Source organism: Coccinella septempunctata, chromosome 8, assembly GCF_907165205.1.
Source record: "Coccinella septempunctata chromosome 8, icCocSept1.1, whole genome shotgun sequence".
Taxonomy (NCBI): Eukaryota; Metazoa; Arthropoda; class Insecta; order Coleoptera; family Coccinellidae; genus Coccinella; species Coccinella septempunctata.
In genome coordinates, this window is record NC_058196.1 from 5,038,156 (window position 1) to 5,052,035 (window position 13,880).

The 13,880-nt window shown below is 35.2% G+C and overlaps 1 protein-coding gene and 1 long non-coding RNA gene across 2 annotated transcripts; both read right to left on the reverse strand.

Moving 5' to 3' along the window:
* Positions 1 to 278: 278 nt before the first annotated feature.
* On the reverse strand, positions 279 to 5,303 carry LOC123319571. Its single transcript, XM_044906619.1, has 2 exons — positions 688 to 5,303; positions 279 to 628 (listed from the first exon to the last, which is right to left on the reverse strand). The coding sequence occupies exon 1, from the start codon at positions 5,254 to 5,256 to the stop codon at positions 1,609 to 1,611; it is 3,648 nt and encodes a 1,215-aa protein (XP_044762554.1). The 5' UTR covers positions 5,257 to 5,303; the 3' UTR covers positions 279 to 628; positions 688 to 1,608.
* A 3,466-nt stretch (positions 5,304 to 8,769) lies between these two features.
* Positions 8,770 to 11,168, reverse strand: LOC123319579. The gene is made up of 3 exons (XR_006538532.1): positions 10,610 to 11,168; positions 10,411 to 10,547; positions 8,770 to 9,045 (listed from the first exon to the last, which is right to left on the reverse strand). It is a non-coding gene; the product is annotated as an uncharacterized LOC123319579 (long non-coding RNA).
* Between the last annotated feature and the right edge of the window lie 2,712 nt (positions 11,169 to 13,880).

Sequence of the window (13,880 nt, forward strand, 5' to 3'; positions counted from 1 at the left end):
AAATAAAACACCCTGTATATTATTATGTTTTTCAAAACTCCTCAACAACCTGATTTCAACAAACTATCGATGCATGGTCTATTAGGACCATTATTATTTCATCTGAAACTTCTAACAAAGTTAGTGTGTTTAATAGGAGACTGTGTTATGCGCATATATTCCAATGCATTAAAATCAATTAGAACATATACATAATTTGAGTAGTCAGTTTATCAAATCTTTGAGTAACATACCACAACCTGTCTTCGAAAATCTAAAATTGAATATTAAGAAAACAATGGAAAGATGAAAGATATATTCAAATTTAATTGGTTTTCGAAAGTGAATATTATTATATCGAATATTAAAAAAATACTTAATCAATTTTGCTGGGTTAGTGCAACGGGGTACCATACTGTTTTGCGTATGATATAAAAGCTCAGGGAAAAACCTCAGCAGAAAAAACCCTGTCTCCCCGTGTTTACAAACATTAAAAACATTTCTATATACATTACAAAAATTAAAAACAATTCTATATGTATTACTAACAATATATACACAATATATACATAAGAATAACAGCTATGCAACAGATGGGATAAGGTTGGTTGGTTTTCGTCAGCTTTCTCCTTTATTCCTTGATGATGATCTGAAAATTTCAAATTGAATTGAGTTATTAGATAGAAAAATTAATTTGGAAATACTTACGTTTATATGGCCCTAGAAAATATGGTATGGTCTTCCGTAAAGTTAAATGCACCTCCGTTAATATTTCCCGACATGATAATTCAGAGTGAATTCCAGAAACTCAAAAAAAAAGACGAAGAAATTTTTTTTTCGAAAAATTTTGAATAATTGTGCCTAAAAGATTATTAGGAATATGTGAAAAGGTGGAAAAGGTTATGATTCAACAATTTTGACGAATGGAAACAATTAAAAAAATATATAATAACGAAAAAAGATAGGGGTAGGGGGTTATTGATATGAAATATAAAAATTTTGGGTTTTTCCGAGATTTGTTTGTGTGATTTGAAGTGTGAATAGAAACAGTTAAGTTACCATATAATCCATAATTTATCCATGAAATAATGCATGAGAATTTGGAAAACAATTTGGAAATAGAAATTTGGAATAAATTTCGAAAAACGTGGAATATCGAAAGATGATGCGTTAATAAGTGTGAATTGCTTGAGAATGAGGGAAAATGGGAATTTTGAAAAAAATTGGGTTGAGAATACGTTACAAAAAAAATATTAAACAAAGAATGCGAACGGGTTATGCTGAATTTGGAAAAGAATGATTTAATTGTTAATGGTTGCGAAACGTGAAAATTTTGTATAATGAAGAATATTGTCGGTATGAACTTCGAGACGAACGATGAATTGATTTTGAAAAGGGCCAGAAATCACAGAAAATTTTGACGAAGAAATTCATTTGATAGGGATAATAAAGCGCGCGCATGAGGTCGGACAGCGATTAATTTTCATCCTGAGAATTTGATTTCAATTTACTCAATGAGGTAATTAACGAACAATTTGGAAAAAAAAGCAATTTTGAAAATGATGATTGTGCAATTTTGCTGTTTCCGAAAATCGATGGATTGATTTGAAAAATTGATCAAAAATAGGATTACCCATTTTGGATAGAATTCAAAATGTTACCGAACACTATATTTTTAGTAAAAACTTTTTTAGATGATTTGAGCAAATACCCTTGATGTTTTGTCTTTACCACTTCTACCTTCACGGAATCCCAAGAGCGAGCTCTTGAGAAAGCCACATAGAGTTGTCCATGAGAAAAGACAGGACTCGCTAGGTATATGCCAACGCGTTCAAATGTTTGCCCCTGTGCTTTATTAATGGTGAGGGCAAAGCAAAGTTTCAACGGAAATTGTCGTCTTTTCAGTACAAACGGCAAGTTTTGGTCGGAAGAAGTTAGATCCATTCTAGGAATGAGAACTCTTCTCCCGCAAAAACGGCCGGTGACGATCTCGGCTGTTATCAACATATCTGTCACAGCTAACACCAGTAGTCGTGTACCGTTAATCAATCCATCTTCAAGACATAAATTTCGAAGAAGTATAACCGGTACACCTACTTTGAGTTTGAGTTTGTGATGAGGCATTCCGCTTGGTGTTATGCTGTTCAAATATTCTTCCGGAAAGTTTGCCACCTCGTCTTCATCACCCGAAGCCACGCTATCGTTACTGTGAATAACGAAGGTCTTTCCGGGAAACGATTCGAGAATTTTGTCATTGAGTAAATTACAATGTTCATTCTTGGGACAGAGAATAGCTCGCTGTGCGAGTTGCTGTGGTGTAAGAGCGTGAAGCTGTCCGTAAATCTCTCTAACAACATCAACCGTCAGACAACGATCTGGCAGATTAACAAAATCACCATCTTTTGTGTCCTTGTCTTTGACGATTTGGGTGTTGGTGGTACCCCTGCCCAGATCTTCTAGCCACCGGGTGAAATCCTCCCCACCTGCATTTACACGCATATTGGTCATCAGATGGACCACTTGAAAAACTCTCCAGAACCTATAATTTGTGAAAAAGAGCTCGATTTGTTCTACACGACCAGAAGCTACTGGAAGTAGCTGTTTAACATCTCCTCCAAGTAGTATGCATTTACCTCCGAAAGGCCGGGGGTCCATACATACATCTCGAAGTAGATCGTCCACAATATTAAGGACATGGTAACTGGCCATAGAGACTTCGTCCCAAATTATAAGCCGAATTTTTCTCAAGTGGTCAGCCTCCTGGGATTGTGCCGTTATAGAGGAGCGGGAAGATGCATTCAGATGTAATGGCAACCTGAACGTCGAATGGACCGTTCTTCCGTTTCTGAGCAATAACGCAGCTATCCCAGTGAAGGCTACGGCAAGAGTTGGTATATGCCGTTCCCCGCAATATTCCAGCAACGTGTTGTACAGATGAGTCTTTCCCGTACCACCACTGCCTTGGAGATAGAAATATCTATCTACACCTAACGCCGCTGACTCGACCGCAGAAATGATTTTGTTGAACACATTGCGTTGTTCCTGGTTCAAACTCCCAAGACTTGAATCTGACGACTCCGTTCTCGAAGTCTCATCGTCGTCGTTGGTGTTGGTAACGTTGACTCCCGAACTTGAGGTCGGCTCCGGCAGATTAAAGTCTCTGAGAGTTTTTCCCAGAAAACGTAATGTCTTCTCGATTCTACGCAGAGCGCAATCTTCAGATTGGCATTCTGAGATACCTTTCCTCACATAATCCTCTATCATGAATCGCTTGAACTCATTCCAAAGTGACAGTGGTTCGCCGATCTCACAGAAACACAGCATGTACGCGAATAATTTCCGCATACACCCGGGCATTTCTACCAGGGCTGCGTGTTCCAGAGTTCTGAACCACTCCGAATCTGACGCTATCAGATTTCTGGCCAGTACCGCTTCTTTAAACGTAGAATATAATGTGCCGCCGAAGGATTTTAAATCATTAAAAGATTTTGCTCCTGGAACGTGAAGGAGCAAAATACGCAAATTAAACTTTTCTATGTACTTCGGACTTATAGTGTACATCCTAGGTATTACAGATCGTTTTCTCAAACGTCTAACCCAGCGATGTTGGGTGGCATTAAAAGAATAAAGGAGAGGTATTTCACAATACTTCCATTCACGTGCGCTAGGATCGTTCACATTAAGTTCGAAATACGCCTCCAAACGACTGAGTTTTGAACGTTGTAACGCTGTCATCTCTTCCCCTTCTTCAAAATATACCTCACGTTCTCCAGGCAAATGGACGGGTAACCTATAGATTGTATGACTTTTGTCTTGAATATGGAAAGACAACAATCTCCAAGCTGATTCACCGGAAGAGATGTAGCGGGAATCAATGAATGCTTGGATTTCGTCCCAAACGACCTCATTTCGCAACTGAAGAACGGCAGCATCAGGACCTTTATTTATGTATTTGAAAACATATTTGATAGCTCCTACTGAAGTTATCACTTCCACGTTTATATGAGATTGATATTTCATGGATAAATATGGATTATACGGAACTACGTCTCTGTTATCTATCACACACATTCCTTTGTTTCTTTTGAATATCGCGGTGCGACTGTCATTTCTTCGCCTATATACGGGCAACGCACAATTAATTTTGGTAATTTCCGAAAACTCTTTGGGATAATGCTTGGTGCACTGTCCGTCGACCATACATGGAGAATCCGGTGCGCGATCACCACAGGGTCCGTGAATCATGGTGGACATTATAATATCAAAAAGCCGGGTGTTTTCGGCTGGTAGCTCGGCGCAAATCAGCTTGTCTACATCCTCAGAATTTCGCAGTTTATATTCATCTGCCAAAGTCAGAAGACAGTGCATATGAGGAAGACCGCGTTTTTGAAATTCTATAACGTAAACGTAAGCGATCACATCACCGAAAATTTTGAATTTCAATATATCCTCGAAAAATGCCCTCCTTTTTAAATCGAACACTCGCGCGATTAGTTCCGGTCTATCCTGAGGATTCAACAGTTTACTTCCCATATTTTCAGTGATCTCACGCCAGTTGGGGTTACAGGTGAAAGTGACGAAAAGGGAGGGTCTGCCATATTTTGCTACAATGGCCATTGCATCTTGATAATTTTGCTGCATGAAACGTGCCCCTCCGATGAACGAACTCGGTAGGATAGTAACTCTACCTATTCTTTCACCACCGTCTGGTTCCACTACCGTTCTTCGCGCAATATAATCTTGGAGCCCGACGTAGCTCTCGACGCGTAATTCCTTCTGATGTGTTCGCAAAAAATTTAATCGGAAACCTTCTAACTCAACGTATTTGTCAACGATGAACTGTTGAGCCAAGCGTCCAGAAAGAAGGATCGGGTTAAAATGATTTGCACGAATCATCAGACGGTAGCACTCGAATTCTAATTTTGAAATCCGTTTATTTCCAATTGTTTTCTGCAACCCAGTCGACCATCCCAATTCTCCGTTAGGGAAAAGTAATGGATAACAGAGAGCATCAACAATTGGAGACAATTTTGGGATATCCTTAATTTGGAAACTATTACTTGTACTTATTAAATTCACACGAACTGTGCCTGGTGGAGGTATATCCCCGTCGACTGTACGAAAAATAGCGCCGATTTCGGTGGAAGTGGAAGGTGCCGCGTAGACCTTCCTGTTGGTTCCTGGTTGTTGGTGGAAATATAGGCCAAGTTGCGGAACGGAATCGTTACCACTGGTTCGTCGTGTGTCACGAACCACTTGACCTAGGGTAGAGTACATTTGGGCGTATGGGTGAGTTTCCCTCAGCAGAGCATCTATTTGCCCTAATAATCGGTGGTTGCAACCGTCTCCAACTCCTTTTGATGCCCTCTTCTTCGTGGCTTCTCCTGAATCCACGAAATACAGCGATCCAAATGCTGGATCGGATGGACAAACATCGCCTACTCGGTGGTATATCTGTCCTGAGACCACAACAACAGGGGCTCCTCTCGCCAAACCTTCTCTTTGAACGATTGTCGTGGAGCCAAGGGCGAGCAGCGTGTTGTAACTTCTTATATGTTGTATGAAGTTCTTCGATTGAGGGTGGTTGTTCATGATCAAAGCCTTCAGCAGGTCCGGATAAGCGGCACTCACCGGAAGGCTCACTGCGCCTCTTTTGCAGCAAATCATATTCTCGGTGCGAAAAAATAGAGCTCCACAGAAAGAGCACTCACTACTAAGCGCCTCAAGGTAATGGGCAGGCGTGTCCTCCTGATGTTCAGCGACATCACACACAACAGACGTAGAGGTTTCCGTTTCGTAATTATCGTCCTGTCCAACTTCGCAATTTTCCGATATCATCGATGACAAAACTGCTTTTGTAGATATTCTTTCAGATGGAACGACTCCAAATGAGGAGGAATCGTATTCCTCCAGTAAATAATACTGGTCTCCATCTGACAAATTATCCACAGAAACCATTCGCACCTCTATCGGAGTCAAATTGTAGAGCAGAACAGGAGAATAATTTTGCAATAAATAATTCAATAAATATTGGAGATTATTGAAGCTGAGCAAGCATGCTTTACCTTCCTCTTCTATACATTCACCGTTCGCCCCACGACTGTGAGAATCAAATAGATAATAGGAGTTCGCTATTTTTCCTATACAGGTAGATAATTCCCCAGACGTAAATATAGCGGAAGTATAATTTCGAAAAACCTGTGGTAGACCTTGTGCTAACGGAATATCGAATTCTTCATGATTTTCAATGTTTATATGACCCACAACTGAATCTTTCTCATTTATATGCAATGAAAAACAAACGTTATTGATTTTGAACTTTGGAAACACCTCCACAACTAACAAATGATTAAAAATGGGTAAATTCCGCGAAAAAATTGATTTTAAATATAATTTATCCCCGTAATCCAAAATATTATCTATGATCGCAGTGCACCAAGCATTGAAGGGGAGAAGTTTGCTATAAGCCAATGCAACTGCCGCGATTGCAGTACATTGGTGACCTCTGGAATCCGGACTAAATCGTAAATCATTTTGGTTTCGAGAACCTCTTATGATGGTTCTGAATATCACGGATTGCCTTTCATCATTATTATCACGTTGAGAAGATGAAATTAACGGAGTCATTACTTTGTCCTTGCTGGTTCCTGCTATTCCAATTCCATCAGAAATATCTGAATTTGAAAGTAATAAAATAAATATAATTTACTGAACGTGAGTGAATGTTTTCAATTCATGTGATATATTAGTAGTTTTATGAAACATAATTCAATACATTGAACTCTCGTTGGATATAATGAAATTTAGTTATAATATGGAATTGCTGCAGAATATGCTAAATTTGAATATTATATTCCGTAATTTATTGTTCTTGAATGAAAGATAATTAATTTTCCAAAGTATTGAAGGTGAAAAGGAATATTGGAAAATATAACACTCATTGAATTTTTCTGAAAACATTTTCAGATTCTATAAAATTCCACAGATTTCTGATCCATTTGTGAAAAAGTCGAAAAAAAATATCATACAAAAATATCTCAAATACCTGGAACGAAAACTTTCTTTCCCTTCCTCGTTTGCTTACTCAATTTGCTTGCTCCTCTCTTCCTTCTCTTCATGATTCGGCTCGAAGCTGAAATAAGTCAATTTGTAATGTGTTATTAATTCGTCACAATCTTTTGTCCTATTAAAAATGACACACAAGGAAGCTTTAAGCTAGAATAAGGGACCGTAATTTTCAATTTGGAACGTTTGTATTTTCAATTCAGAAACATTTTCATAGAAACGTTTCAGATAAACCTTTCATACGTAGGTCATTTCTGGTGTTGGGTGTACCTATGTCTCGCAAATATATATGAACCAAAAAGAGAAACGTTTCACGTGGAAAATTAGTGGTTTCAGTAACAAATTTTGGTTTACCTACTGCAGGATTATTCATATCCACTTCTGAATGATTTAATTAACGAAACTTTCTTATAAAATTGAATGACACTATTTCTTACCTTCTAAGTTTCGCAAAGTCCAAAATCCTTCTGGAGATTATTATATGTGGTACCTATTGAATCGATAATAGTATATTAAATATATCGAATAAACGGGGAAATAATGATAATATAAATTTGTTTTAAAATCCAAAAAATCATTCGAAACTATTCAACAACTTCATAACATTCCTTCAAGATTTTGAATTTTTTCTGAGAAAAATTATGCTATATCACCATCTTGTTTCTGGAATACCCAATAGTTATATCTATATAATGTGAAATTTTTCAAAAAATTATTCTAGTATTGATAAATATGTATAGGAAAATGAATTGATTACTTGAAATCGAGCTAGTTTTGATAATTATTAACTGAATCTATAATTAGTTCGAAGTAATAATAGTAATAATACCTTGAGTAACACAACACAAGCTGTCTTTTGAAACCTGAAATTCAAAAGGGCGCTTATTCCGAGTTCTTCACCTAAAAAGTATTCTAGTTGCCATAGGAACCAATTCGTGAAATCCAATCAGATCAACTCAAAAATCAAAAGTTACTTCCGGTTTTTTGCAACAAAGTATATAAGTTCAAAAATTATCCCATTCATGTCTAATCCCATCATTTAAATAAAAAATCAATATTTCAAACATCAATAAATTCCCCAAATATTATTCCAAGTGGAAAATTCATCATCAATGGTATTTAAATATCGCGAAACGGAAATGACGACATACGAAAATTCGCTGTTTTTCAAGCCTCTCTCTGCGAATAAAACAGAAAATCTCAAACTGTGCGTATTTCATTGTAAAGTAATAAGAATTCTATGTTCTAAGATTGTTTACGACTTGACATTTATTTTTGATTCACAAGAATGGCACTCATTCATTTCTAGAAAAGCTTCAATTCCCTTAACATTTATATCAAATCATGACAGGTATTTCAAAATAACCAATATGTCCAATTTATGTGATAGGAAATGCAAGCTTTTTAGAACTTCTGTTGTTTGAACCACAGAGCACTAATTTTGGAGAAGTGAAAAATAACAGCAGTGCCAACTAAGAGCTAAGAGCTTTCATGTCTATGATCGAAAGCTACACGACAGTTTATTCGAAATCGAAATTTGGATTGAATTTCTCATGTCATTTTATTTTATATTTCTGGAGCGTCGTATTTATTCAACTTCAATGTAAATTTACAGCTTCAAGTTATATATTCTGATTTACTTAGAATAATCCATTTATTATTTGTAAAAAATTACATCGATTATGAATTAACAGACTACTGGAATTGGGAATGAGAGAAAAAAAATAGCCAGTGAAAATATATTGATCAAAAATATAAAATGATTTTCCTATTTCAATAATATACGATAGAGATTATCACATAACATATATGTCTAACAGTGTTCCTTGAAATCAGGCGTTGTTCCAGTTTTTTCCCATTGAGAAAATTCTTTCGAAACAAAATTGAGCAGTATCAGAAAATGAATATTACTTATGAAATATAGAACCTCCTGGTTGATCTTCTATAAAGACTTAGCCCCCCAGAACTGTGTGCTATGTATAAAATCTCATGTTTATATACCTAAAAAAAAGGATATTTGTTATTTTATGAGTTTGCATGTAAAACATATGAAATATATTATGTGAACTTGTAAAATAGATCATATACTTCAAATAAAAACTCTCCTGAACGAATTGCTCTAGAAGCTTATCCATGAAGAACCTTTTTAATTTCAATTAACTCTCTCCGATACATGCTTTTTTGACATGACATTTCTGATAAATTTATGCGTGCCTGAAACTGAATATTAATTATGAAATACAGAACCTCCTGGTTGATTTACTATACAGACTTACCCCAAGAACGGTGTGTTATGTATAAAATCTCATGTTTATATACCTTAAAGAAGGATATTTGTCATTCTATGGGTTTGCATGTAATGTATATGAAATATATTATGTGAACTTGTAAAATAGATCATATACTTCAAATAAAAACTCTCCTTAACGAATTGCTCTAGAAGCTTATCCATGAAGAACCTTTTTTATTTCAATTAACTCTCTCCGATACATGCTTTTTTGACATGACATTTCTGATAAATTTATGCGTGCCTGAAACTGAATATTAATTATGAAATACAGAACCTCCTGGTTGATTTACTATACAGACTTAGCCCCAAGAACGGTGTGTTATGTATAAAATCTCATGTTTATATACCTTAAAGAAGGATATTTGTCATTCTATGGGTTTGCATGTAATGTATATGAAATATATTATGTGAAATTGTAAAATAGATCATATACTTCAAATAAAAACTCTCCTGAACGAATTGCTCTAGAAGCTTATCCATGAAGAACCTTTTTTATTTCAATTAACTCTCTCCGATACATGCTTTTTTGACATGACATTACATTTCATGATCTGATAAATTTATGTGTGCCTAAAACTGAATATTAATTATGAAATACAGAACCTTCTGGTTGATTTTCTATACAGACTTAGCCCCAAGAACAGTGTGTTATGTATAAAATCTCATGTTTATATACCTTGAAGAAGGATATTTGTCATTCTATGGGTTTGCATGTAATGTATATGAAATATATTATGTGAACTTGTAAAATAGATCATATACTTCAAATAAAAACTCTCCTGAACGAATTGCTCTAGAAGCTCATCCATGAAGAACCTTTTTTATTTCAATTAACTCTCTCCGATACATGCTTTTTTGACATGACATTTCATGATCTGATAAATTTATGTGTGCCTGAAACTGAATATTAATTATGAAATACAGAACCTCCTGGTTGATTTTCTATACAGACTTAGCCCCAAGAACAGTGTGTTATGTATAAAATCTCATGTTTATATACCTTAAAGAAGGATATTTGTCATTCTATGTAATGTATATGAAATATATTATGTGAACTTGTAAAATAGATCATATACTTCAAATAAAAACTCTCCTGAACGAATTGCTCTAGAAGCTTATCCATGAAGAACCTTTCTTATTTCAATAAACTCTCACCAATACATGCTTTTTTGACATTGCTTTACATTTCATGATCTGACAAATTCATGTGTGCCTGAAAATGAATATTAATTATTAAATATAGAATATCCTGGTTGATTTTATACACAGACTTACCCCCAAGAACAGGTTGTTATCTATAAATTCTCATATTTATACACCAAGTAAACATATTTGTCATTCTATGAGTTTGTATGTAATTTAATATGAAATACATTATGTAAACTTGAAAAATAGATCATATATTTCAAATAGAAGCTCTCCTGAACGAACTGCTTCAGGACTTTACCCCTGAAGAAGGTTTCTTATTCCTAATACAGTCTCTCCGAGGGATGATAATTGCCATCCTAGGATTTTTTCATTTCTGTATCTGATAAATTGATAGGTGCCTGAAAAAAATAAGTATTATTAGTGACAAAATATACTATCAGTTATAATATCCGATCTCTCATACAGATTCACGTCCAAGAACTGTGTTTTATATCTCAGAATTCAATAATAACCTAACTTTCCGATTATGGAAAAAAGTTCAACTGTGATGAGAGCTTCGAAGTTTTATCGTACGGGGAGAAATGTAGTAAATATATTGAATATATCCTTTAATTTCAATAATAATTAAACCTTAAAAATTTGCATCAATTTTTTCACGGTCTGTCAACAGTCAAATGAAACTGGCCTAAGGAACCCTCAACCAAAGATTATAGAGAAGGAAGATGGGAAACGAAGCGACTACACTTGCGTGAGCGCCGCCTGGTGGTTCCGTTGTGTATTAAAATACTAAGACTGGTTAAAATATTTATTCAAGGGCCATTTGGCATGTCATGGAGATATTTCAACATGGCCGTTTTGTTTACGTTTTGATTTTCGTACCGCTCGTTCAACTCGCTCGTTCTAGTCACCTTATTTCAATGTTATTTGTGTATACAAACTTCAAAATCAAAGATTTTGCTCAAAATGTCGTATGGAAAATATTGTATGGTGAAGAACTGTTGAAACTGCCGTTTGGGATTCTCCGAATATAAGTTTTTTGAATTTATCAAAGAAAATGGAATCGTAAGTATTGAAACTCGTACCATGTGACTCGGATGTTGATTGATTTTTATTTTCAGTGTTCTGAAGTGGATAGAATTTTCCGGGCGTCAAGACATTGACTTGAGTAAAAGCTACACCATGTGCAGTGAACATTCTACCAAAGATTATAGAGTTAGGTTCTATAATCTATAATCTTTGCATTTTACTTAAATTCAATTTGAATCTTTTCATCCACGCAAGTTGCTGTATGCAGGAAGCATCCTATGCATGAAAGGGCCACCAAAGGAACCACATGCGATGGAGGGCGAGCAGTTTGAAACTGATACATCGAATACTGATGGTAAGTCTTCCTCGATATCTGCAATGCATAACTGAATTCATTACTCTTTTATCATATATTGAATGCATATCTTTTTTATATGCAGGAAGCATTCCGTTCATGGAGGGGTCACATTAAATGGAAAGCAAGCAGATTGAAAGTGTTACGACAAATACTGATGGTAAGTCATCCTAGATATCTGTGACAAAAATAATTGAATGAATTATCATCTTATATATGAGAAAATTTATGTAATATATTGAATTAATTGTTTTATTATGAAAATAGATTACGAGAACTTCCCCTTTTTCAGATATTCTTTCGAGTGTACCTGAAAGAAGTTCCCACACTCTGTAGAGTACTTCCAAGTCTTTCCCCAGAAGTGATAGAAAGATCCAAAAACTGAAATTAACAATCAACTCCTTGGAATACAAAATATATGGTACCTATATCGATTATTTGTTCATTTAGATTTCTGATAAAGATTGTACAAATTCAACAAATTCTATTGCCTCAAAAAAATTTATTGCATGAAAATAAGAACTTTGATATATAATATTCAATATGTACTTTTGTATCCTTTATTCAAAGCTGTATTATTTGTATACAGGTGTTTTCAAAGGTGAGAATTTCGACACAATTATTCTCACCAGTTGTACATGTCAAAAGAAACCTCACCTTTAAATATACCCTGTAAAATCTCCAATTCTGTCATATTTTTTTATAAATTTCGAATAAAAATATAGCAAATCTAACAGAGTGTTTCATTAATATTAATTGATTCAAAACAATGTTTACATAAAAAAAACATCCTGATCACGAAACAAAGCCCTGGTACTGTTTTGTCGCTCAGGATGTTTTTTTCTGGTCTCGACTAAGTCGATATTCGAATCCAATACTAGGAATAAAATTCGAATTTCGCGCCCTAAAATTACAAAGCAGACAACTGTAATTTTACTGTTTGACATTACGATTTCAGCGCCATCTAATTTCTCAGTATGTGAAACACAGGCCCAAAGTGTAGTCGGTTTTTAGTACTAGATTAGTAGGGTCGTTTCCCATCTTCCTACTCTATAATCTTTGCCCTCAACCAAAGAGGAACAAGAGATTTCACTCTACTATTATGACGCTGCGTGTTACTTTGACCTTGAGCAGAAATGGGCGGAGTCCCTTATGTCAAATTCGAAATATTCAAACATAACCTAGCAGACGGAACAGATTATTATTTTCTGAATTTTAAATTATCACGAACTATCCTCTAGAAACATTGATATTGTCAATATGATTGTCTGTTGAATTATGAAGAAAATGATTGAAACTCTTACGAATCGAAGCCATTCCAACCTTCTAACCTCACAAAAATTGTGGACTACATTACAAGTGAAATTCCTCACTCGAAGAATTTAATGCTAATTCAATGTACGTATATTAACTAAAATTACAATAATATTCCTAATTATATGATTTATTCGTTTTATTTCCGTACACAACACCTGTTAATCCTCCACAATTCTATTTTGATATCTATCTGACAGCGGGTTGGAGTGGCCTATTTATCGATATTATTCATAAATTCATAAATTATTCTTCATTCTAATGAAAATATTGGATTACGAAAACACTTTTAACCAAGAATTATTTGCTTTCAATTTGACAATCAAAACACGAGACCAGCTGATTCTGTTCGACTGAATCTTCAATCTGATTGGCCATTCGAAATTCCTGCGATCTGATTGGCTCCCTCGAAACTAAAAGGCAAGTGGGAAATTGGTCCGGGGCAAAGCATTGCAAGGTCGCCCCACCATCGACATAGACTCGGGAACTAAATTCGAGGAGTGAAATCTCTTGTTCCTCTTTGCCTCAACACTTGACAGGAAAACACGTTATAGGAATTGAAAAATGATGGAAATTTTAAAATTTTAATTTATTTTTAGCTGAATAGTGACCTCAACATTCCTGATATAAATTTATTTTGGCAATTTCAACGCTAAAAATCACGAAATGACTGAATATATTCAGGGCCAAAACGAAGGTTAT

Bases quoted from the DNA above. Each gene is read 5' to 3' on its own strand.
- LOC123319571 (XM_044906619.1), bottom strand. From the start codon at position 5,256: ATGTACTCTACCCTAGGTCAAGTGGTTCGTGACACACGACGAACCAGT.